At 37.8% G+C, this 26,517-nt stretch overlaps 1 protein-coding gene across 1 annotated transcript in view; it reads left to right on the top strand.

Annotated features, from left to right (window-relative positions):
• Positions 1-61: 61 nt before the first annotated feature.
• The window catches only part of DMD (dystrophin), a 2,402,664-nt gene continuing 2,376,208 nt past the window's right edge, over positions 62-26,517 (top strand). The window contains exon 1 of the mRNA XM_025277237.3: positions 62-452. Within this exon, the coding sequence (XP_025133022.3) occupies positions 446-452 (7 nt within the window). The 5' untranslated portion in view covers positions 62-445. The remainder of the gene's footprint in view (positions 453-26,517) is intronic.

Genomic DNA, 26,517 nt, shown 5'->3' with positions numbered 1-26,517 from the left:
GGAAAATAATTTAATCCAGAGGCTTTGCATCCATAGTGAGGATCGAGTAGATACTGAAAGAGATTTGCAGATCCCCTGCTTTTTAGGCAGGAAGAACGCTCGTTAAATGCAGAACGCTGCTCTGGCTCGTGTGTTTGCTCCGAGGTGTAGGTTTTGTTCGACTGACGTATCAGATAGTCAGAGTGGTTACCACACCGACGTTGTAGCAGCTGCATAATAAATGACTGAGAGAATCATGTTAGGCATGCCCACCTAACCTAACTTGAATCATGCGAAAGGGGAGCTGTTGGAATTCAAATAGACTTTCTGGTTCCCAGCAGTCGGCAGTAATAGAATGCTTTCAGGAAGATGACAGAATCAGGAGAAAGATGCTGTTTTGCACTATCTTGATTTGTTACAGCAGCCAACTTATTGGCATGATGGAGTGACAGGAAAAACAGCTGGCATGGAAGGTAGGATTATTAAAGCTATTACATCATTATGAATACAATTAGAAGCTGACCATGACAAAGCATATGTTTGAACAAGCAGCTGTTAGTAGCTGGGGTTTGTTGCCGAGCTCTTCAAACTCTGCAAACAGTGTTGCTTTTACCGAATGGATTTTAAAATTTCCTTGTGCTGCGTTAGATTTTGGGGGGGATGTGCTTGACTCCAACCTCGGGGAAACACTTCTGGGATAGAAATCAGTGTTAGAAGATGTTAGAATAAAGTATTTTTCAAGAGTCTAGGTCTCTCCAGGTAGATGATGACGAGGTGGTGGGGTGGGGGGGATCTTTGGGGAAATCTACCCCAGCTCAGTTACATGCTATTTAGTTACAAGGACTGATTGATTTATTGGCATATTTAGACATTGAGAAAAATGAGAATGTATAGAATGTTTGGATAGGTTGAAAATTGTTACACTTGGCTTCTGTTTTATAAGGAGTTTGGCTGTCAGTCTTTTCTCCTCATTCATTTCTAGCTTTTGACATTTATTCAGTCATTCTGCATTATATGAAGAAAATACATCAATATCTCCTGCAGGGTTTTTCAACAACTCTAGCATCTGTTTCAGCTATTGAACTGTATTCACGTTTTGCCAAGTTGATGTCGACCCAGCTGGTCTATCATTTCTCGCTTGATTACTGCTCTTAATTTCTCTGTATCAGCTTGTTTCGGATAGGGCTTTGAAAGCTGCTAATGAAAAATGACAGAAAATGATAAATTCTTGACTATTGGAGCACTTATTTATTTAATAACTTTGGAACCTTAATGAGTTTTGTCTTACATTCTTTCTTGCCTGCGTACAATTTTTAGAAGCCTTTTGCTGTTTTGCAATATTTCTTTCCCCTACAGTCAGTGGATTATACTTACAAGTACTTTTAAACCAATGGAGCGTGAGCCTGGGCTGTATTAGGCTCCAAAAATAAAGTTTTGAGGAAAAGAGGGACAATTTTAGCTTTTGGTAGAAACTCTCCATCGTTTCCATATTCTGTCTTCATACGCTGTCTTGGGGATCTGTCAGTGACTATATATTGGACCAAACATATTGAAATAATTTTTATCACCACTAGGGTAACAAGAAAATAAAACATTTAAAGCTGTTTATAAGAAGTAATTGCTTAAAACAGATGTCAAATAATACAGAAATTTATTTCCCTAAGTATGAAAAGCGTGATTGTTAACTATCTATATGATAGAGAATCTTTGATCTCTCTGCCCAGTTTCCCCTGTAACCTGACTAGCTAAATGATTGATCCAAGTTAATAGACTCTCATGTATGAACACCTAATATGACTTTTCAGTGTACACAGTATTGCTCATACATTTGCTATACCTTTTCTGTAGTAATTATAATATCTCAGTCAATCTGGTCAAGGAACACTACTGGCTGTTATGTAACTTCTCCCCCTGAACGTTAGTCCATGTTTTTCAATTACGTATTCCTCTTAGAAAGAGTGACTTAAAAACAACATGTATTTAAATATCCGTGAACAATTAGGAGCTGATGAGCTAATTATACTACTTGGATTCATCCAAATTAATTACTAACTTACGTTTTGAAAAATAGAGATTTGGAAAAGTACTTTTTAACCTTGAAGCATACATGTCTGTGGTTGAATATGTAATTCATAATTCATATGTATAGCAGGAAAGAAAATAGTTTCCTAGATGTATGGTTTTAGCTGGAAATATTTTTTAAATTAATGTGGTTCAGGCAATCTCATTATTTCCTGTTAATACTTTTGAGTACTCTATGTGTTTGGCACGGTCTGTTACAGTACTTGTTTGATCTTTGAGAACTCAGACTAACAAAATTTGGCATCACAGTGATAGAGGGTTATCTGTTGGTTGGTTGACAAAAATCAGCTGTATCTAAACTCTTGTTTAGAACTCGGTTCTCTTCTGTCCATCGTATTACTCAACTTTTGATAACCATGTTTAGTGACAGTTCAAGTCTGGAAAAACTCTTTTACATTACATCTTTAGTGGGACTCTCCTTTTGTGAATTGTCTTTTGTGAGAAGAATGTGAGCTTCCTGTTAGCTTCACCCTCCTGTTACCATAGTTACTTTTAAAAGAAGGTTTTTCTTTCAATGAAGATAGTGTAATTTAAATCAGCCACAGGACTCCCCAGACCTTGTTTGTTTGTCGTTCAGGCAGCTTCGTTTGTGATTAGGAAGTGCTCTGTATTTGATTCCACTGATGAATGAAGAGGACAGACACTAGGTGGCACCAGCTGTTGATTATTAATGAAATCTTAGAGGCTTTGGGCCGCACACCTGAAGAGCAGGCATCTCTTTATTTTTGAACATATTTATGAGAGTTGGAAATTATTGCTGATCTTGCTGACTCTGGAACAAGATTGGCATGGACATTGATAACATATGAAGTCTCCAAATCTCAGTTGCTTACTTCTGTATTTCCTGAAGTGATTTAGGGGGAATAAAAGAAAAATAAATGCATAAAAATCAAAATAGTATGTGAAAGAGAGGTGAGACAAATGAAATGCACTATGAATATTTAAATATTTTTAAAGTATGAAATTTATGCATAAATCTCTGTGCGTGTTCCCCAATCTTCTACAAACCTGGATTTTTTAAAAGACATTTATATTACAAAAGCAAAGATAGCAACTATTTGTTTCTTTTAGGTAAAAAATCTTATTGGGCAACATTATTTTTTAATCAAAATTGTTCCTTTGTTATCCTTTAATGATAATGTTCTCTAGTGAAAATACCTACTTATGATGGAGTGGCCTGCCTTCAGATGTACTGCTCCTCGTCTAGAAAGATGAGCAGTGGGAGACACTATCAGTTAAGAGATGTGCTTTGAAGTAGTTTTCCTGAGAAGCTTGCCCCTTTCTTTTATTCTCCAATTCTCATGTCTTCTATATTTTAAGAACAACAACAAAAAAAGACACAAATAAGCCATGTAAATGAGTGTGTACTCACAGACACACACATACTTCTGAAAAAAAATCAAACTGTTTAAAAAGAGACCCATGACAGTATTTTAACTTTGTCCTGGAATTAACGAACTAAAATGGAAAAGGACAAAATTTGGGGGAATTAAATAACTGTCCCTATTGGAATTATTTTGTTTTGTTTTTAGAAAAAATAAGCAATATATTTCCCTCACTGGGAAAAGCTGAGAATTCTTGAGGAAGATGGTTTAGAATGAAGGGTAAGGTAATGCAGGATGTAGTTCTCCAAAGTTCTAAGAAACAGTATGGGGTGTGGCTAATTATTTTGATTATAGAGTTTTTTGAAGATTTTTATGATATAGTCAAGATGGACATATATTTGCCATTTGACATGTCTGGTAGATTAATTACCTTGATAAACTCCTCTGTCTTGTTCTATCAATTAATGAATCATTGTAAACCAAGAAGGGAGGCTCTCACAGGGCTATTACATAGTTCTGTACAACTGGATCTATTGGACTTGGAACTAATCTCTCATAGCATGACCCGTAATTCTGACTTTGATATTTGCCCTGTGAAATATTAATATCAAAAACAAGAAGGAAGATCAAAATAGTTTGCCCAACTAAGAAAATAAATGAATTATTAGGTACCAAAGGATTAGGATCACCTAGAAAATTTGATGACACAAGAAAGATAATATTTTAGGAGAAATAACATCTTGCACTAAAGTTCAAAAATCGTTCCAACAAGTACAATATGTTAAAGACTTAAAGCTTAGCAGTTATTCATTGAAAAAGACAATGATTTTGTTGGCCATATTTCAGTATCAGTCACAGTCTCATATGACATCAAAACAAAATAAAACAAAGTAATGTTGTTAGAAGTGTACCCTTCCTGGAAGGAACGAAAAAAAGAGAGAATGAATTTTAGAAGGAACTTTTTCAGAGACATACCATGGTCTAAGAGAAAGTTTAACAACTGAGGAAGTGTTCAGTGGAAAAAAAAATATATGTCTGGATGATTGGTGAAGGGTGTTAGAAGCTACAACATTTGAGGGCTCTTGAAGGTTCTAGAAAAAGGAAAAAATGAATGCTTGAAGGAAAAAACTATTTTAAAAAGTTAGACCAATTTCAAATGTCAGATGAGCTACAGTGTGGAAGAGGGATTAGACTCATTTCTACCTCTCTTGTAGTGAGGAAAAAAAATTCTTTAAATAGTTGTTTAAGCAGAGAATTGACTACTTTGTGAGATACTGTACTCCTTGTTTCTGAAGTGTTCATTGCTGGGAGTGGAATTCCTGTGTTAAAGAGAATGTGAAGAAGACATCTGAGATCATTTCTAATTTTAAGAATCTTTGAGTCTAGTCACTACATAAATAACATTCCCCCTTTCAGATATTTCTTTGAGTGTCTCCATGCCAGAGTCAGCTAATTATGATCCACATGCCATTGTTCTTTCTGTTAAGCCATCTAACGGTGGTTTCTATATTTCTTATTTTTTAAAAAGATGAATATGGAATTTAGAAAGATGGTAACAGTAACCCTGTGTATGAGACAGCAAAAGAGACACTGATGTATAGAACAGTCTTATGGACTCTGTTGGAGAGGGAGAGGGTGGGAAGATTTGGGAGAATGGCATTGAAACATGTGTAATATCATGTATGAAACGAGTTGCCAGTCCAGGTTCGACGCAGGATACTGGATGCTTGGGGCTGGTGCACTGGGATGACCCAGAGGGATGGTGTGGGGAGGGAGGAGGGAGGGGGGCTCAGGATGGGGAGCGTATGTATACCTGTGGTGGATTCGTTTTGATGTTTGGCAAAACTAATACAGTGTTTCAGGTTTAAAAAAAATATGAATAATATTTTGTAATATAAAAATTACAAAATTTTGATATAAGTTTCTATTAATAAAGTTTAATTGGCAGGAAGCACCTCTATTTACAGATTGTTCCGTCTGTCTTCATGCTAACCCAGCAATTAAGTAATGATGGAGAGACCATTTGGGCCACAAAGCCAAAAAGATTAGTTATCGGGTCCTTCCTAATAATAAAATGTTTGCTGAATTCATCTCTAGTCTGTAAGGGGACTTTGCTTTTTTGCTCATTGAGTCACATGTCTAGAACAAGCTAACCAACCATTAAATATCAGCCAAAGACCATAAACAGAAGTTGTGATCACCCATTATATGTAAGCATTACAAACTTTGCAAAGTGGTTCAGATACACAGCTTAGAAGTTAATGAGGGGGCCATTTTGGCAGTTAATCTGTTAAGAGATGTTACTTGCTGAGGAATGTTTGTTTATGATGTCTATAAGAAAATTTGAGATCTCTGAAATCAGTGACTTACCTATAATATCTGCTTGAAGTGAAGTCACTCAGTCGTGTCTGACTCTGCGACTGCATGGACTGTAGCATACTATGCTCCTCCGTCCATGAGATTTTCCAGGCAAGAGTACTGGAGTGGGTTGCCATTTCCTTCTCCAGAGGATCTTCCTGACCCAGGGATTGAACCCAGGTCTCCCACACCGTAGGCAGACACTATACCATCTGAGCCACCAGGGAAGTCCTAAGCCTATTGATCTGGCTGATTTTACCTAATTGCTTAGATTAAGTTACTTTTAGTGTTACTGTTCAAATATTGTGTGATTTCAGTGGACTTACAGAAAGCACACAAGTTAGTGGGAAACCAGTAAAGTCACTTCCTGCCTCCTCCTTGTTTGTTTTCATGGGTCTATAAACTTTCTAAGGGGATTTTGCATTTACAGTGATCTGGAGAGGTGCACACCTTTTTAAATAGGTGAGTGTATTCTTGATCAAAATATGGTTTAGAGAATGAAAGAAAATAAAAATCCGAATATATACACCACATTATGAAACAACAATTGAGACTGTTAGTAAATAGTTGATATGACATGCTAGAGTTAAAAGTTAGCAATGAATTATTTGTGAGCTATTTCCCTGAACATATTGATACAAGGCAATTTTTCTTTCCAAATCATGTGAGAAGCTGTAATTAAATGCTAAGCATAAATTTAAGAGATTCTGGGTTTACCATCATAAGTGACAATCTCTATAATTCCATGCTTGTAAAACTAAAATCCCTGCCTTTTTTCTAGGGAAGGATGCCATTGCTGCTCACTGGTAGCACTGGCAATTCCTATAAAACCCATAGGATTCTTATTTTATTTCCATGAGGATGTTACTGAGCAGCTATCTTATGATGCCTGTCTCTATGGTAACAGATACAAGGCTTAAGGGTTTGAAGGAAATTCTTCCTATTGGTTTAGAAATAGGGAGCAATGAGGGAGACTCACTGAGGAAGAGGATAAAGCTGAGGGAAGGTCAAGAGGCAATTCTGAGAAATCATCATGAGGGAACTGTTTGGTGTGTGAAAACAATTTCATGTCCTCTTAATGTGTCTCAGAATGAAATAAAAACCAACATGTAAGTTTTTTTTTAATCTTAAAAAAGTATTTTTTTCAAGCATCCAGTCAATTTTATGCTATTGCAGTCACACAGACCTTCCCCTTAGTTGGCTTACTTTCCACTATGCAGAAAAAGATTGCTTCTTGCCTGAAGTTGATAAGAGGAGGGCTCTACCTTTGGCAATTTAGTTTTTGTTATTGCTATCAAAGATCTTGATCTTTTAAAAGACTCTTTTTTTTTTTTTCCACAATTCCAAGTGTAAGAGTATTGAGCTCTACTTGACATTCCTCATAATCACTGAGCTTCTCAGGGAATAATGAAAGTACACTTTCTTTCCAAGACATTCCCTTTAATTCTATTTCTATTAAAGATCAGTAATAAGTATAACAAGCATACTGCTTTTCTTAAAATTGAGCGTTATTTAGAATGTGATGGGTAGGATTTTGTGTTTTTACGTGTTTTACTTTGTCTCTTATTAAAATAATAAGATCAAACAGATGCTCGGGGCTGGTGCACTGGGATGACCCAGAGGGATGGTATGGGGAGGGAGGTGGGAGAGGGGTTCAGGATGGGGAACATGTGTACACCCGTGGCAGATTCATGTCAATGTATGGCAAAACCAATACAATATTGTAAAGTAATTAGCCTCCAATTAAAATAAATTTATATTAAAAAAGAAAGAAAACCTCAAACGTCTAAAAATACTTGATTTTTCTATTTGGTTCACTTATCATTTACTTTAAGCTTAGAAAATAACCCACCACATTTAAATTATTTTAAAAAGGAGATAAATGTTGTTCTCTTTTCTCTTTGATTTAAAGTATATATTCAAGATATTATCACATAGCAAAAATTATTTAAAGTATTTGTGCAATTGGTGTGTCCTTTAGTAAAATATAAGTCCGAAAGGGGAGAGGTGGCTATTCTATTATGAAGCACTTACTTGTAGTTTCAGCATTAACACAGGTGTTGATCTTTCATTTATCCTGATGTATTCATATATTATTATGTTGGGGTCAAAAAAAAAACACAGTAAAATAATGGCAAGTGAGCAAAAATTTATAACTTGATGAAGCAAAATTAAGATTTTAGGGGTTTGAAGATATATTGCAAATGATATAAGATCCAATTAAATATTTGTTCATTATTCACTGGTCATAATGCTTAAAGCTTTAAATGATTTAAGTCTTTTTATGCTTTGTTTTCTGACCTCAAAAAATTTATGGATTCTCTGTGCAGATTTAACTTTCCAGAAATTTAATCCACTCTGTGTAGATATTAATAAAAGATAAGACAGTGTTTTCAGGTCTTGTTCATACCATCTTTAAATTAAATGGAAAAAATAGAGTTAGCTATAATGTTGCAGTACCTTCTTTGATAATTTTGGAAAATAATTTTTTGGAAGAAAACTAATCCATTCTGAACTATAAACAGCACTTGCAATATAAACTAAGGTTTCTGACTTCAGCAAGGGTACTTTAAATATTAAACATATACACTGCTTTTGAAAACCTGACTTCAATTTCAAAGTATGACATTCCCTGTATATGTCTAACATGACTGGCCTTCCTAAAACTTATTTTGTTTGGCTTTGGGCTTACACAGTCCAAAGTGCGATACAGGATATAAGCAAATGGGTGAGAAGATGGTGTAAACAAAAGTATTAGGGGAAGTAAAATATAAGAGATAAGCTTCTGGACAAAGATTTACACAGGAAGTAGGGGGATAGCTGAACTGGAAGATTTGATAGGGCACAGAAATTAATCACTCTTCACATATACTTGAGGACAAATGGTGTTAATCATGATTTCCAAAGAAATATTGTCATTACCTGGCAATCCAAAGACAAATAAAAAGAATGTAGAAGAACAAGTAGGGAAAATACATTTATCGGCATCAATCTGCTCTGCTATACCATTATCAGAACTGATTTCAGTGCTCTCAGGATAAAGCATGACAAGGACCATCATATTCTTATTTTGCTAGCACAGATCTCCATTTTAAATATTATCAGTGGAATTATGCATTAGTTAGTTAGTTAGTTAGTTCAGTTACTCAGTCTTGTCTGACTCTTTGCGACCCCATGAACTGCAGCACGCCAGGCCTCCCTGTCCATCACCAACTCCCAGAGTTCACTCAAACTCAGGTCCATCGAGTCAGTGATGCCATCCAGCCATCTCATCCTCTGTCGTCCCCTTTTCCTCCTGCCCCCAATCCCTCCCAGCATCAGAGTCTTTTCCAATGAGTCAACTCTTCACATGAGGTGGCCAAAGTACTGGAGTTTCAGCTTCAGCATCATTCCTTCCAAAGAACACCCAGGACTGATCTCCTTCAGAATGGACTGGTTGGATCTCCTTGCAGTCCAAGGGACTCTCAAGAGTCTTCTCCAACACCACAGTTCAAAAGCATCAATTCTTTGGTGCTCAGCCTTCTTCACAGTCCAACTCTCACATCCATACATTACTACTGGAAAAACCATAGCCTTGACTAGACGAACCTTTGTTGGCAAAGTAATGTCTCTGCTTTTCAATATGCTATCTAGGTTGGTCATAACTTTTCTTTCAAGGAGTAAGCGTCTTTTAATTTCATGGCTGCAATCGCCATCTGCAGTGATTTTGGAGCCCGAAAAATAAAGTCTGACACTGTTTCCACTGTTTCCCCACAAACATTTAACTGGATTATGGAAACTGACGCTAATGTTAACCTAAAATTTTATGGGTTTTAGACAAGTTGTGGGACTTATCTGTGTTCTATGATAAGTGTAAAAAGGAGGAGATTGAGTAAATGCCTGTCCATCATGGAAATGTTAATAAAGCTAATATAGTGAGTAGGAATCATATGTTCATCTATCTTTGGCTGCTGACCTCTTCACAGATGGGCTCTGGTGGCCATGGTAGTTCTAAGAGCCAGAGCCCATTTCTCCATTAGGTCATCCAAATGAGGATCGAAGCCCACCAACTGAAGTGCTCTTTTTCACTCATCCAGCAAATATTTGTTGATAAATTCCAACTGTCCGGCTGTGTGCTAGATGACTACTATATGATCCCTGAGGAATTGAGAGCCGAATTTCCTTTGGGAGAATGAGGACAGGAAGATACCTACAGTGACAGCTTACCAAAGGACAGCAGCAGCTGTGACTCCGGATAGAAAAACCAGCTAGGGAATGGGCTAAAAGCTTCCGGGGTTCCTTGTTTGAGTGATCTGGAAGAACTGGCAAGTCTATTAAAGAGCAAAATGATAGCTGAGGGGGAAAAGTACAAATGCACTGCAAAAATGGTTAGTAATTCAAAGTAAAAGGGAAAATAACTTACATGAAGTTTAGCTTGAAATAAGGAGGAGTCTGCCTGCAAGGCATTGCTCATTTTCATTGAAATCAAACTTAGAAAGAAGACGTTTAGACTGTAGTCCGTTGCAGACGATGAGATTGAACATTTTAATCCTACATGAGTGTGACCATGAAAACTATGTTTCTGGAGGATTTAGGGGACACCACTTCTCTCTCTTGGTAGTCTATGAACCTTTATCTCTGAAAACCCTTTCCTATGCTATCTTTAGAGAAATTGTGATATTGTTTTATCTCAGTGTGTATGTCTTTAATTAGAAGCTATCTGAAAATGTTTCACCTATATTTAAATTAATCACAGAATTAATTACACAAGAGATTACATAAGAGGACTAAAAGGATGACATTTTATATATGATAGGCCTATCGCCACATAGACCCATAATATGTGCAAATTGCGTTAGATCAGTATGAAGGTTTCATCCAACTTCAAAAGCATCCAGCATTAATTGGTCTTCAGCTTCACTCCTGACTCCTAGGAACTTAAAATACCTAGGTTTACTTTTAATATGAAAGAAAAGATGAGTAGGATATTTTCTGAATAAGTGAAGTTGTCTAGAAAGTCTCTTTCTTCCTCTCTCCCCCTCCTCCTCCCACCCCCTCCTCCCCTTTCTTTCCCACCTCCTCCTTCCCCCTCCCACCACTCTCTTCTCTCACCCTTCAGCTCTCACCTCTCCCTTTTCTTGTTTCCCTTCCTCCCCTTGATACATATATTGAGGTGTATGTTTGCATACAGGCATGTCTGTATATCTCTATTCTGTCTCTACCTCTGACCCTCTGAAGTAATTTATATATATAGACTAAAGGAAGGAAAGTTATGACCAACCTAAATAGCATATTCAACAGCTGACATTACTTTGCCAACAAAGGCCCGTCTAGTCAAGGCTGTTTTTTCCAGGGGTCATGTATGGATGTGCGAATTGGACTGTGAAGAAAGCTGAGTGCCGAAGAATTGATGCTTTTGAACTGTGGTGTTGGAGAACACTCTTGAGAGTCCCTTGGACTGTAAGGAGATCCAACCAGTCCATTCTGAAGGAGATCAGCCCTGGGATTTCTTTGGAAGGAATGATGCTAAAGCTGAAACTCCAGTATTTTGGCCACCTCATGCGAAGAGTTGACTCATTGGAAAAGACTCTGATGCTGGGAGGGATTGGGGGCAGGAGGAGAAGGGGACGACAGAGGATGAGATGGCTGCATGGCATCACTGACTTGATGGACGTGAGTCTGGGTGAACTCCGGGAGTTGGTGATGGACAGGGAGGCCTGGCCTGCTGTGGTTCATGTGGTCGCAAAGAGTCGGACACGACTGAGGAACTGAACTGAACTGAAAGGCACATTCACTATTGGGCTAATTTTCCTTTCTAGATAAAAGCAGTTCTGTCTGGCTTGGTTTTCAAAAGTTCTTTATTGAAATTTAAGTGCACAAGTCAGTAAGTGTACAGCTTAATGAATCTTCAGAGTTAATACCTCCCAGTGATTATTGAAAAGAAGAAAAGAGTAACACACTATCCTGGAGCCCCAATTTTACCCCCTTCTGAATCAGTACTTCCTCAAAGATATGTACCATACTGACCTCTAATGCACCATAGATTGGAAGAGGCCATTTCTGAAATATATTTAGTTGTGATTGTATACTAGGTATTTCTTTGTGTCTGAATTTTTTTCTCAACATTAATTTTATGTGTCTGTACCACACTATGCATGCGTGCAAGATTGCTTCAATGTGTCCACCTCTGCGTGACCCCATGGACCGCAGCCCACCAGGCTCCTCTGTCCATGGAATTCCCCAGGCAAGACTACTGAAGTGGGTTGCCATTGCCTTCTCCAGGGGGGTCTTCCCAACCTAGTGATCGAACCCATGGCATCTCCTGCATCTTCTGCATCACAGGTGGATTCTTTACTGCTGAGCCACCTGGGAAGCCCAATCACATATTTTTATGTGATCCATTAATTGTACTGCTTTCAGTTGGAGCTTAATCATTTTCAGTGTTGTATAGTATGCCATTGTGTGAATATCTCACAATTAACTTACCTCATCTGCTTTAAATAAGTATGTGGATTCATTCTGTTTGTTGGCTCTAAAAACAATGTTACTCTGAATATTCTTGTATATTTTATACATGTATATGCTTCTCTGTTAAGTGAATACCAAAAAGTGGGATTTCTGGGTCACAGAAAAACCAAGTACTACCTTTAGCTAAGAAAATCAAGTTTGTTTTTTTTTAAGGTAGGTAAGATATGCAGATGACACCACCCTTATGGCAGAAAGTGAAGAGGAACTAAAAAGCCTCTTGATGAAAGTGAAAGAGGAGAGCGAAAAAGTTGGCTTAAAGCTCAACATTCAGAAAATGAAGATCATGGCATCCGGTCCCATCACTTCATGGGAAATAGATGGGGAAACAGTGGAAACAGTGTCAGACTTTATTTTGGGGGGCTCCAAAATCACTGCAGATGGTGATTGCAGCCATGAAATTAAAAGATGCTTACTCCTTGGAAGGAAAGTTATGACCAACCTAGATAGCATATTCAAAAGCAGAGACATTACTTTGCCAACAAAGGTCTGTCTAGTCAAGGCTATGGTTTTTCCAGTAGTCATGTATAGATGAGAGAGTTGGACTGGGAAGAAGGCTGAGTGCCGAAGAACTGATGCTTTTGAACCGTGGTGTTGGAGAAGACTCTTGAGAGTCCCTTGGACTGAAAGGAGATCCAACCAGTCCATTCTAGAGATCAGCCCTGGGTGTTCTTTGGAAGGAATGATGCTAAAGCTGAAACTCCAGTACTTTGGCCACCTCATGTGAAGAGTTGACTCATTGGAAAAAAACTCTGATGCTGGGAGGGATTGGGAGCAGGAGGAGAAGGGGACGACAGAGGATGAGATGGCTGGATGGCATCCCCGACTCAATGGACGTGAGTTTGAGTGAACTCTGGGAGATGGTGATGGACAGGGAGGCCTGGCATGCTGCGATTCATGGGGTGGCAAAGAGTTGGACACGACTGAGCGACTGAACTGAACTGAACTGAAACAACCAACCTTCAGTTCAGTTCAGTTGCTCAGCCGTGTCCGACTCTTTTCGACCCCATGGATCGCAGCACACCAGGCCTCCCTGTCCATCACCAACTCCTGGAATTTACTCAAACTCATGTCCTTTGAGTTGGTGATGCCATCCAACCATCTCATCCTCTGTCGTCCCCTGCTTCTCCTGCCTTCAATCTTTCCCAGCATCAGGGTCTTTTCAGTGAGTCAGCTCTTTGCATCAGGTGGCCAAAATATTGGAGTTTCAGCTTCAGCATCAGTCCTTACCACTGAATATTCAGGACTGTAAAGAACAACCTTACTTAATCATTATCAGTATATGAAAGTTCTGGGTATTGTTGCCAATGCTTAATATTGTCAGTGTTTAATTTTAGCCATCTGGCTGTTGTTCTGTAGTACCTTACTGTGGTTTTTATTTCCATTTTTTCTAATGAGTTGGAATACCTTTTTATATGTTTTTTGGTCATGTGGATGTTAGCTTTTATAAGGAGCCTGTTCTAATCTCATACTTATTTTTTCTTTTTTATTGATTTGTAGTTCTTTATTTTGTTTCTGGAAATGACCATTTTTACATGTTCATTATATGTATTAACATTTCAGGATATATATTTTATACAAGCCTAGAATTTGAAGGCCAGAGACCCTTAAAGAATATATAGTCCAGTCTCTTATTAATAGCTTAATGTGAAACTGAGACCTATAGAGATAGTCATTTGCTCAAACCCTCCTCTAGTTAGTAGAAAGATCAGAAATAAAACCAGAAATAGTCTCTGAATCCTGACAGTAATGACCTTCCCTATTAAAACATGGAGAGTCTTTAGTCCTTTCTAATATGGTAACTGAGACTCTTTGTCTGTCTGGGAAGGCTAAGCAATGGAATGCATGACATAGTTATTGTTAGCAGCAAATACAGTGTGATATATGATTAATCTCATTGATTCTCTGAACAAAAATATCCTCAACTAATCAACTGTTTTATAGCATGGTGATACAAAATTTCAACGTGTATTTTTCTTTTGGTCTTAGCTTTATTTTTTTTCTCTTCCATAGCTTTATTGTTGCATTCAACTTTTCATATTTATTCCATTACTCCTATCTTCTCATTCAACATTTGGTTCAAATTCAAGATAATCCATTTTTTTCTATAGCAGATTAGTAAGAATGTTAACTTGTTACTATTGTCATGAAATAGAGCAAATTTAGGTTACAAGACATCCTTGCTAATAGAATAATGATGCCCACTATATATTGATTTTTTTTTATATTCTAGATGCAATATTAGGTAAATTTCCTGGATTATTTTAGCTCGTTATTTTGAACAACCTCCCAAATATTTTATTATCTCTGCTTTACTGATCTAGAACCTGAGCCTCAGTGAATTTAAGCTACTTGTAAGACAGCTAGAAATTGAACCAGATTTATTAGATTTCATACATCACACTTTTTCATGATCCCACACTACCCGCTGGGAAGAAAACAGATTTAACATTAGAGATTTAGGTCACTACCCAATTTTAATGCTTCTGCCATAGGTCTTAGGGATGTTTCTCCGTCCTAATCTCATTAAACCATTTCACTCCCATGTCCTTTTTCACAGTGGTAATCAGAGAAGTGCTTTTTTGGCATTGACTTTGTCACTTTATTTACTAAACTGAACTCTTGATGATGAAGCTCTTACCTGCATACTGACAAGTGACTTTGTATCCAGGCAGTAAGACTGTAGTAAAATGGTCTTTTAATAAGGGACCAGATGTATCATGAGTCTTTCATTTCATTTCTCTCCAGTGATTTAGTCAAGGATCTGATTGCTTCTCCCCTAGATTTTAATTTCAAATATTTCTCCTTCATGTTCATGAAAGAACTTTTGCACAGATGCCTGAAAATCAGTGTGCTTCCAGCCTTTCTTCTTGTCCTCGGCCAGAAGGAGTACCCCTATCGCACCTCCCTAGCTTCATGCATAGCAGGTACACACTAGTTCCTCCATTTAGAAATTTAAAACTATGTCTATTATCTACTGTTATTTTTTTTCTTAAGGAGTTAGAGAAACACATTTAATTTTCTTTTAAATTTACAGTCACTTCAGTCTATCTAAACATACAAGAATGGCTTTACACCAAAGATCTCTAAATCATAGGCATTTGATAAAAAGTGATTCCTTGAAGGTAGAGAATCCCCATGGACAGAGGAGCCTGGCGGTCTACAGTCCATGGGGTTGCAAAGAGGTGGACACAACTAGTAAGCACAGCACAGAAAATATTAGGTTAACAGAACACTTTCATGTTTCTTTTATTTACATAACAACCATGTGAGGTATCCTAGGTTAGAAGTATTATTTCTCCTTTATTCAGGTTCATGTCTATGTGTACCTTAAATTTCTCTTAGCTCTGCTGTCCGCTTTCCATACCCCCTGCCTCAGTTCAGATCCCTGTAGCTCACCTTGAATACCACAAGAGCTTCCCCGCTTACTTGCGGGCTTGTTTTTGTCCACTTTACCCCTCACATAGCTGCTAGACTCACATCTCTCAAGAGCCAAATTTAATGTCACTCCCCCATTTAATTCCACAGGTAGCTAGCTATTGTTTTAGGATAGAATTCAAATAAGTTTTATGGAGGAAAAGACCCTCTGCACCATTTTCCATGCTTTGTTCTCAGCTCTCATCTCTCACCCGCTGTGGGCTCGCCTTATACCAGCCATGAAAACAGTTCTCTTAATATAACAGTCTTCCCTGATATGAGCCCCAAGTCATGTTAATCTCACGCCACACTCTGAAACAATTCTTACTCGCACATACTTACTTGTTGCATGTCTTATAACCCTCCAAGATAGTGTAGAAGATAGTGTAGATGAGGGTTTATTCAAACCCTCATCTTTGAATAAATCATGTACCCCTGTTTAGGTTCCTGTGCTATCTTTGGGGCTATCCATTTACTTATAGATGCTTGGTACCTGAGGACTATGATTTCTTCTTTTGTACTATAACCCTTGCATGGCACCTGGGGAAAGAATGACTCAAATTTTCTGTTAGATTGTAATGAGTTGCACAGCTGGAGCTAGAAAGGTGGTCCTTGCATCCTATCATAGCATAATTTGCATTGCATCCTTCTTTCTGCCCATGACCATTTTAGTATCCTTAGTCTCTCAGTCATGTCTAACTCCTCTGTGGGATTCTCTAGGCAAGAATACTGGAATGGGTAGCCATTCTCTTCTCCAGGGGATCTTCTCTACCAAAGGATCGAACCTCGGGTCTCCTGCATTACAGGCAGATTCTTCACCATTTGAGCCACCAGGGAAGTCTGTAACTAACCATAGTACATGAATAATAGGTTTTCAGGATTCCTGTGTATTTAGTTTATGGAAATAATTTGAGCCAAGTTAAAGAGTGTGGGGGTAATTTGTGCTAGTAGAAGTTGGGGTATTTATTAATAGTTCATGTGTCATATGTGCGTGCTCAGTCACGTCCAACTCTTTGCACCCCTTGCACTGTAGCTGGCCAGGCTCCTCTGTCCATGGAATTTTCCAGGCACAAATGCTGAAGTGGATGGCATTTCCTTCTCCAGGGGATATTCCAAACTCAGGGATCAAACTCACACCTCCTGCATTGGCAGGCAAATTGTTTATCACTGAGCCACCAAATTATGGGCTTCCCAGATGGTGCTAGCAGTAAAGAACCCAAGAACCCTCCTGCCTGTGCAGGAGACGTGAGTTTGATCCCTGGGTCAGGAAGATCCCCTGGAGGAGGGCATGGCAACCCACTCCAGGATTCTTGCCTGGAGAATCCCATGGGGAGAGGAGCCTAGAGGGCTATGGTCCATGGGTCACAGAGTCAGACAGGACTGAAGCAACTTAGCATGTACACATCTAATACACTACCTATGGGAAATATATAGAACACAGTATTTAAAGGATTATTTCCTTTGTGATATATACATTGCCTCCCCCTGAGGTCTTAATTCATTCAGATTATCCACTGAGATACTAATTAAAATAATTTAATGGATGATCAAGTAACATCATAGAAGAGTAAAATGGCAGTTAAGTTTATGAGGTAAACAAATTCAGGCACATTGGTGTAAGGTAAAGAACAGTGAACATGTGCTCATTTTTCTCTCCTTGCATCACTAATAGAAAGTGGTGAACGCACCATTCAGCCATTGTGCTGTGCATCGTGGTTGCTGTCTAGCATTTGTTCTTGTTCAGTTGCTAAGTCATGTCTGGCTCTTTGCGACCCCATGGACTACAGCATGCCAGGTTCCTCTGTCCTTCCCTATCTCCTGGAGTTTGGTCAAATTCATGTCCATTGAATTAATCCATCTCATCTTCTGCTGCCTTCTTCTCCTTTTGCCTTCAATCTTCCCCAGCATTCGGGTCTTACTTATTTTATAAAGTCTTAAATCATCTTAGTGGAGAGAAAATTTCAAAGATGCATAAAGTGTATAGCAAATTGTTTTCAAATGTCATCCTTTGCTTAAAATCACAATTCTCTATGACAGGAAGCCACATGCCAGGAGCTGTGCCTATTTATTTATTTTGATGTTTGTCTTAGCATTTCTACTCATTCTTTATTGATATTATATACAGTGCTTTTCTTCCATGGTGGAATTGAGCAGACTGTGTTTACAAAACACATGGAGGCTGACCAAATTCACTTGTGCACATTATGGTATTAATTTATTAGGGAATGAAACAGTCATTTGTAGCATTATAGTAGCCAAAGCAGATGATACCTTTTATCACATGATTTATTTAAGAAAACCAAATATTGTGACTGCATTTACAAAATACTTTAGACATGGCAATACCTGTTATATCGTTTATAAATAAGTATATTGAGGGTACTACAATGAATTGGGTCCAAGTTCAAGGACAGTATAACCATAATTTCTGGTGGGAATGCATTCAAAACCCATGTTTGCATATTAAAGGAACATATTATGGGTAATTGGTTGTTTTCCTTTTTGAGAAAATAATGCCTTCTTTATATTCATCTATGCCCAGATGAATAAAGGGGAAATCTTTACAATCTTTAATGTATCAAAGATAGAGAATAAATGCTTCTCTCAAGTACATGGGAAAGGTGAAATTACTGGTCATAAGACTAATGACCTCCATCACTGTGTCAGCCAGTGTGATGATGTCACCCAATACAGGACATATCAGTAGTAAATCCAGATTGAAATTTTTTTGCATGCAAATGGATTTCCTGATACTTATAAATTGATTGAAGCAGGATTTCATTTTTTTCAGAACCACACTTCACATGTAAAATGGAACCTGCACTGAATGTTGAGCAAGTTTATGTTCATTAAGGCTCATTCAACTATAACTACAATGTTGGACTTAATAATAATTAGCTAACATTATAAGAATAATTTAAGTCTATGCAAATTTGATTCTGAGTACACTATCATTTCAAGCAAATTGAAAGTTTATTTCAATCAATTGTAAGAAATTACAGTGGCATGCTTATAAGAACACATGAACAATTACTACAACTGGATAATCGATGGCCTTGGTGCCTTCCCCTCTGTTCTGGGAAATCACCAGTCCTGTATATGCCTACAATTTATGATGACTTCCCTGGCAGCTCAGGTGGTAAAGAATGTGCATGCAATGCAGGAGACCTCGGTTTGATCCCTGGGTCGGCAAGATGCCCTGGAGAAGGAAATGGCAACCCATTCCAGTATTCTTGCCTGGAGAATTCCGTGAACATAGGAGCCTGGAGGGCTACAGTCCATGGGGTTGCAAAGAGTCAGATATGACTGAGCAGACACACACGCACACACACTTACTACAGTTTGAGTCTTTGCCTCCTGGTTTCCATTTGCTTTTGGCCTCGTTGAAGTGTCCCAGAGATATCTCAAAGGGGAGACAACTTAGTCTCCTAGAGGTCCCCAGTGGTAGCAAGCCTCCGTTGATCACAGTGACAATGTGCTTATCAGCCCACATTGTACTGGCTTCATTCTCTTCTCAGGCTCACTCAGTTTTTTACTGTGCTTCCTGCAATCCCCTCTGAAATACATAATTTGCACTCAAACCCCTTTGTCAGAATCCACTTCTGGGGGAGCCCAACCCAAGAGAGTACATTTTATTTTTAGTAATTTTGCCTCTAATGTAATTTTTTATCTTTTTTAATCAAAGAAGTATATTTTGGGAAATTATAAGGACAGTCATCAAAAGGTATGTTGGTTTGGGTGTTTATGGCAAGAATAAAAACACACACACACACACACACACACACACTATCACACCATGTATAGTCAGTTGCTTAATAGTAGTTTCCAAGGGTACTGTGACAAACTTTGGGACTGGGTTTGTTGAGACCTAGTGGGGAAAGGTGCCACTTTACTGTCTGAGCCACCAGGGAAGCCAGGCCTGTTGAATGCCATATACACCTAAAATATATGCAGTGGGAATGGAGGCCAATGTGCCATGGTTTTTACCATCTCCAAAATAGACTGTATCAGATTTCATGTATATATTTTAAATATAAAGAATATGTTCTTTATTTTTTTTTTTTAGAATATGTTCTTTAAAAGAGACTTTATGTGAAAGGTCAACAGATAAGAAATGAATTGAAAATATAAGCGTTCTGGATGAAAAATGAAAGAGGAAATTGACTCAACTCGCATACTCCTACTTCCACCCTGTTTCCCTATAGACATAACTGTCAGTGCCCTTAGAATTTGAAATAAAAGTCATAATATTAGAAAATATCTACGGTTACTTTCAACTGTAAGCCATCAATCTAGAAATGAGTTTCTTTACCTACTTTACCATGAACAATAGCTGACAGGTAACTTGAGATTAGTAAAGCTTTTCTATACGAATCAAGGCTGAGTGTAAAAATTTTCCAGCAGCACAAATTTTCCTAGCCAGCATTAAATGTAGCACAATTAACTTATTAGGAAACTTTATTTGCTACCCTGATGGCTGCCAGTTGTTGTGGGCTTATGGTGGAAGCCAGCATCAAAGAGTAAATACCTCAGTTTTAGGAAGGAGAAGCATATAGCCAGACATATGCTTTGACTAAACGACTTTATGCTTCATTTAGCATAACACTTGGTGGTAAAAGGGGGAAAACATTTAAGTGTTGCTTTAGTCAAAATAATGCTGATAAAGATAGAATTCCTGAGACCATTGTTGGGAGAAAAAGCTACATGGGATATTTTAAGCCTGAATTTTCTTAGAGATGATAGTCTAACCACCAACTTCATTTTGTCATTTAAAGATTTCTTAGAAATTCAATCATCATATGGCATCAGGATAGATAATATTGATATTATAATTCACAATAGTATAGTGATGCTGATTTACTTTAGATCAATTTACACATGAAAGCTATTTTTATCCTTCCTCTGTTGAATGAAGCATGGAGATATCTTCATTGACTTTTTTCACATTTCATTGCACTCATCTACTTTAGGCATCAGTCATTTCATGTTTTTGTTGGGCACATACTATATAGAAGGTCTTATGCTGAACCCTGAGAGCAATAGAAAAGTTAATCAGAAATAGCATCCGCCTTCATGAAAATTAGAGTGGTTCTGGGAGAAAAGTCATACTGAGAGAATATTGACTATTATGAGATATCTCCAATCCAACCCTTCCCCCAAACCCTCTTGCTTCTCCTCTTGCAACCACTGACCCTAAAATCATAGTAAAACAACACATCAGTATAGGAAAAGGTATGAAATTTATAAAGGAAGCCATTTTGTATTATCAATGGCACTTAATATCTCTTTTGCCATCACAATCAGGCCATGTCCCTCTTTGTTCAAGTCTGACTTAGAGAAAAGCTTTTACTGAGATTTTATAAATGAGTAATAGGGCTCATTATCATCCTGCATGACAGTTTATATGTCTCTGTACAATATCATGACAGCTGCTAGGGAGGATCCTGATCCTGCCATGTACAATACTGGATGGTTTTCAGTTCCATACAGGCTTTGAAATGATCTCTCACCCATTCATCAAAAATTATAGCTCTCTATGTTGCATATGGAAAACTGAAATACGTGTTTTCTTACCTTTCTGATTCTAGATTATTGCTCATGGAGGGCCTGTAACTGACTCCAAGCAATGCTATATCCTCACCTTAATGGAAGTATTATGATATTATTAGCTGAGGAAATTGAAAGGATGAAAGAAACCATTCTGAACACATCTACCCATTTAAGTCAACTTGTCCAGTTTTGATAGAGGGAAAAGGTTAAAAGCTTTTCTTATCTGAGTACAGGTCCCATTTTCTTACAATATTTTTCTTCCCTAATGATTCACATCTGTTCTATGATGATGATAGTAGAGATGATGATGATAAAGGTGATAATGATTATGATTCCTCATAATAGGTAACTATAATAGCAAGTAGAATGCAGTAAGTGCCAAAAAAGAAGGGCAGATAAATCTCATTAGAGTTCAGAACAAGGTAAGAATGACCCTGGATTTTTTTTTTCTTTTTTGCTGCTGCTCTAGGGCTTTTCAGACACATCCTATGTTGTGTGTGTTGAGGGGTTTCAACTCAAAGCAGTTAGTGTAATTTTGTGTCATATTCCTACATGCTGCTGCTGCTGCTGCTAAGTCGCTTCAGTCGTGTCCGACTCTGTGCAACCTCATAGACGGCAGCCCACCTGGCTCCCCCGTCCCTGGGATTCTCCAGGCAAGAATACTGGAGTGGGTTGCCATTTCTTTCTCCAATGCAGGAAAGTGAAAAATGAAAGTGAAGTCACTCAGTCGTGTCTGACTCCTAGCGACCTCATGGACTACAGCCTACCAGGCTCCTCTGTTCATGGGATTTTCTAGGCAAGAGTACTGGAGTGGGGTGCCATCGCTTTCTCCGATATTCCTACATACATTATGCTAATGACTCTGTTCATTATCACTTCCCTCCCTTTTTCTGATTATGGGTATGTTGATATTGATTCTTTTTGCTATCCCTCACTGTGAAAGAACCATTATTGTGAATAACATATAGTAAGTCAAATGGGGATAACACATTATAGTATTTGTGGATAACATGAGAGTGTCATGGGGAGACTCATTAGATTTTTGCAAGAAAGAGAGGGTAAGGTCTGTTCTTTAATTCTTGAGGTAATATAGTCATTAGTCTATAGTCTTATAGACTAATACATAATATAGTCATATAGTCATGGGAAAGTAGATATGTGAATATCTATTTTTAACATCTCTAACACTATTTCTAAAACTTTTTGAACTTTTACATTTTAAATCATATAATCAAAAAAATACATATATAAAGACCAAAATACAGTAGTTGTTTGAGCAGAACTTTTATGTGTAGAGAACTTTATTTCTCGGGATACAGTTTTTCTTAATTCATTCAGTCATATGTCCACCAGTCAAATCATTCATCCATCCTTTTGTAAATACATAATCTTTATATATAAGATAAATTTATTGGTTGAACCATATGAAATGACTGATATTTGACCATTTTTGACATTAAGGTGGTAATTCCTTATGGTTCTAACTAATAGCTCTACTATTAAAGTGCTGATTAAATGGAACAAGAGGTACTGCATAGGCACCATATCATTCTACTTAATCAGCGTGTTAAGACAAAGATATGTGAGACAGAATGAAAGTTTTGGAAAATAGATGATGCTTTTATAATAGAAAATGTATATGCTCCCCTGATGAAATCAGAAAAAGGAAAAAGTTCTTTTCTGTAGGAACCCTATTAATCCTGTGTGATCTTTATAATATTAGTAATGGACTGGACTGTGAAGAAATAGACAGCTAGGGAGTTAACTGTGGATATAAATTTTTCTATATTTAATCAAATTTACTTAACTCTAAATCAAATAAATTTGGCTGAAATCAGACAGACTCCTTTCCTTCTGAGACAGTGGACTCTATTAAGTGCTATGTCTGCCTGGACAACACGATGATTAATCTTGCAAATACCACTTAGTATGCGTTTAAACTGACAGTCTAATGGAAGAGGGGATTGATATAAGATATAACTTTTAATTCAAGAAGTAAAAACTGTTTCTCCTTTAATCATCCATTTTTAGTAGAGTTAAATAGCACATATTTTAAATTGCAAATGTAAGTTCTCTTATATATCTAAGAATCTGAATTGAGGGAATTTGTTTATAATGCCATATTTGGTAGAAATATTACAGTCTGGAAAAGTGGTAATATCTCAGTCATGTCCAACTCTTTGCAATGCCATGGACTGTAGCCTGCCAGGTACCTCTTATCCATGGGATTTTCCAGGCAAGAATACTGGAGTGGGTTACCAATTTCCTTCTCCAGGGGATCTTCCTGACCCAGGAGTAGAACCCAGGTCTCCTGCATTACAGGTGGATTGTTTCCCATCTGAGCCACCAGGGAAAACACTGCTATTTTCATAATACTGTATACATGAAACTTATAATGTTATAAACCACTGTTAACCTCAAAAAAATGGTCTTCCCAGGTGGTACAGTGGTAAAGAAACAGCCTGCCAAGCAGGAGATGTGGGTTCTATCTCTGGGTCAGGAAGATCTCCTGGAAAAGGAAATGGCAACCCACTCCAGTATTCTTGCCTGGGAAATCCCATAGACAGAGGAACCTGGTGGACTACAATCCATGAGGTCACAAAGAGTCAGACACGGCTTAGTGACTAAACAACAACAACCTCAATAAAAAGAAATCTGAAAATTAAAAAACCGTTTTCTAAAATGTAAAAGTAAAATAAGGGTAAACGTCTTGCTGCTGCTGCTGTCACTTCAGTCGTGTCTGACTCTGTGCGACCCCATAGACGGCAGCCCACTAGGCTCCCCCGTCCCTGGGATTCTCCAGGCAACAACACTGGAGTGGGTTGCCATTTCCTTCTCCAATGCAGGAAAGTGAAAAGTGAAAGTGAAGTCGCTAAGTTGTGTCCGACTCTTCACGACCCCATGGACTGCAGCCCACCAGGCTCCTCCATCCATGGGATTTTCCAGGCAGGAGTACTGGAGTGGGGTGCCATTGCCTTCTCTTAGTTTATGCTATAAAAAATATTACACTATTTGCACTGGGAAATAGTTTTATCTATGATAATATACTCTTCATGATTAAAATCTAAAGACTTCTTTTGGCCAGTCTTCTAGATTGTGGATTCTGGTAAAGGAGCAGTATAACTACTTTAAGAGCAATTAGAGCTTTTAACCTCTTCAAATCAGTATCTATACTAATTTTTAATAATGAGGTTCAGCACCACTTGAAAAAAAGAAAAAAATGTCTCAAAGCATATGCATTAGTTATTTTTTCCATTTTCACTAAAAGCCTTATTGAAATTACTGTTAAAACTATTGGACAATGCTGATGTGTAGTCAAAAGCAACTAATGTTAACCTGAATGAAAAAGCAACATGATTTTCTTTTGTTCATCAGGAAAAAAAAGACAGGTATTTGTACCTTAGGTATGATTTTAAGCTAGTCTTATTATTGATTATTATTGTTTTTACTGTTAGTACGTTATTTACCTAAGAGTGAATAATTGAAAGCTCAGGAACACATAAGAAATTTCCTGAAAAAGCATCACTACAGTACCATGGCCAGGTTTCTATATGTGAGGAATGTTTTATTTTTCTCAGAATGTGAAGGATACCAGAGGACATAAAAATGAGAAAAGCCATGAATGGAAACTCGGTTGAATCTCAGGATAGCATTCATTTGAATTTTTAAAATAATTTGAGGTTTCCATGGAAGCTCACTGGCCTTTCATAGAGTTACTTCTATGAAAGTGAAAGTGAAAACTGAAAGTGTTAGTCGCTTAGTCACATGTGACTCTTTGCAACCCATGGACTGCAGCCCGCCCACTGTTTAAATAGCTCAGTGTCAGGGTGCCCACCCCACCCTTTACAAGGTTATGTATGTGTGTATGAAAATGTGTGCATGTGAACATGGGTGTATAGCTTTGATTTTTGTTCTTGTTGTTCAGTTGCTGAGTACTGTCCAACTCTTTTCTACCCCATAGACTACAGCGTGCCAGGTATCCCTGGCCTTCATTATCTCCCAGTTTGCTTCTTGTAGCAACTGAGATTTTATTTGGTTAGATCTTTGAGCCCATCCCACTGAATAAAAATAAAAAAGGAATATCACTGTTGAGACTCACAAAGAAAGCCTAAAATTTCATACATACAGTGTCTTACTGGTCTGCTTTGCACACATCTGAATAGTTCATAGTTGTGCAAAAGTAAACATAGTCACTTGGAGACCACATAATGGAAGTGTGTTATTGTTTCCATTGATATCATGCTCAGTTTTTTGTGTAAAATAGTTATTACAGTGAGAGACAGAGAGAGAGTTTTCTTACCATCCTTGAGTTATATACCATTTGGTATTGGTTTTCTATAGTCGGTGTAGTTCAAGCAGGATATATTTTACTGAACTCTTTTGGCTTATCAATGACACTGACAGGAGTGATCATTATTGTTTCCATCTTTTCCTTCCTTCTTTCTTTGTCATCTATTTTCAAATATTCTGATCCATTGATTACTGTTCTTTCTTCTGGTAAGTTTCAAACCATAATACCTTTAAGCATGAAATCACAACTACAGGACAAAGCTGATAAACCATTTTTCTTTAGCATTAAGTTTTGCCTCTGGAGTCGGGTAGATGATAGTAAACCTTATGCAGTACTTTTTCTTTTCAGAAAGTAAAAGAAATAATAGCTTTTAGATTTGATCTGGATTTTGTGGACAATACTTAACACTCCTAGCAATGATGTGTGCCAACCAACACAAAGTAACGCCAACAGGAATTTACCCAAATCTTGGTTTCCAAGATTTGTTGGGGTTGGTAATTCAGATATGCAGCAGTCTTATGGCTGACCTTAGTTCCTAAGTCTTTAGCCTCTCTAGAAGTCAAATGGATGCAGCATTATGCAGGGATCACATGGTTGGAAGTGAGTGTTAGTCATTCAGTCATGTCTGACTCTTTGTGACCCCTTGGACTGTAGCCCACCAAGCTCCTCTGTCCATGGAATTCTCCAGGCAAGAATACTGGAGTGGGTTTCCATTTCCTACTCCAGGGGATCTTTCTTACCCAGGGATCAAACCCAGGTCTCCCACATTGCAGGCAGATTCTTTACCATCTGAACCACCAGGGAAATACACTATTAGCATAAATTATACTATGTTTCTTGGAGAAGGAAATGGCAACCCACTCCAGTATTCTTGCTTGGAAAATTCAATGGACAAGTACAGCCACTATGGAGAACAGTGTGGAGATTCCTTAAAAAACTGGAAATAGAACTGCCTTATGACCCAGCAATCCCGCTGCTGGGCATACACACCAAGGGAACCAGAATTGAAAG

Source organism: Bubalus bubalis, chromosome X, assembly GCF_019923935.1.
Source record: "Bubalus bubalis isolate 160015118507 breed Murrah chromosome X, NDDB_SH_1, whole genome shotgun sequence".
NCBI classification, from domain to species: Eukaryota; Metazoa; Chordata; class Mammalia; order Artiodactyla; family Bovidae; genus Bubalus; species Bubalus bubalis.
This window is presented reverse-complemented; position numbering and strand designations above follow the sequence as displayed.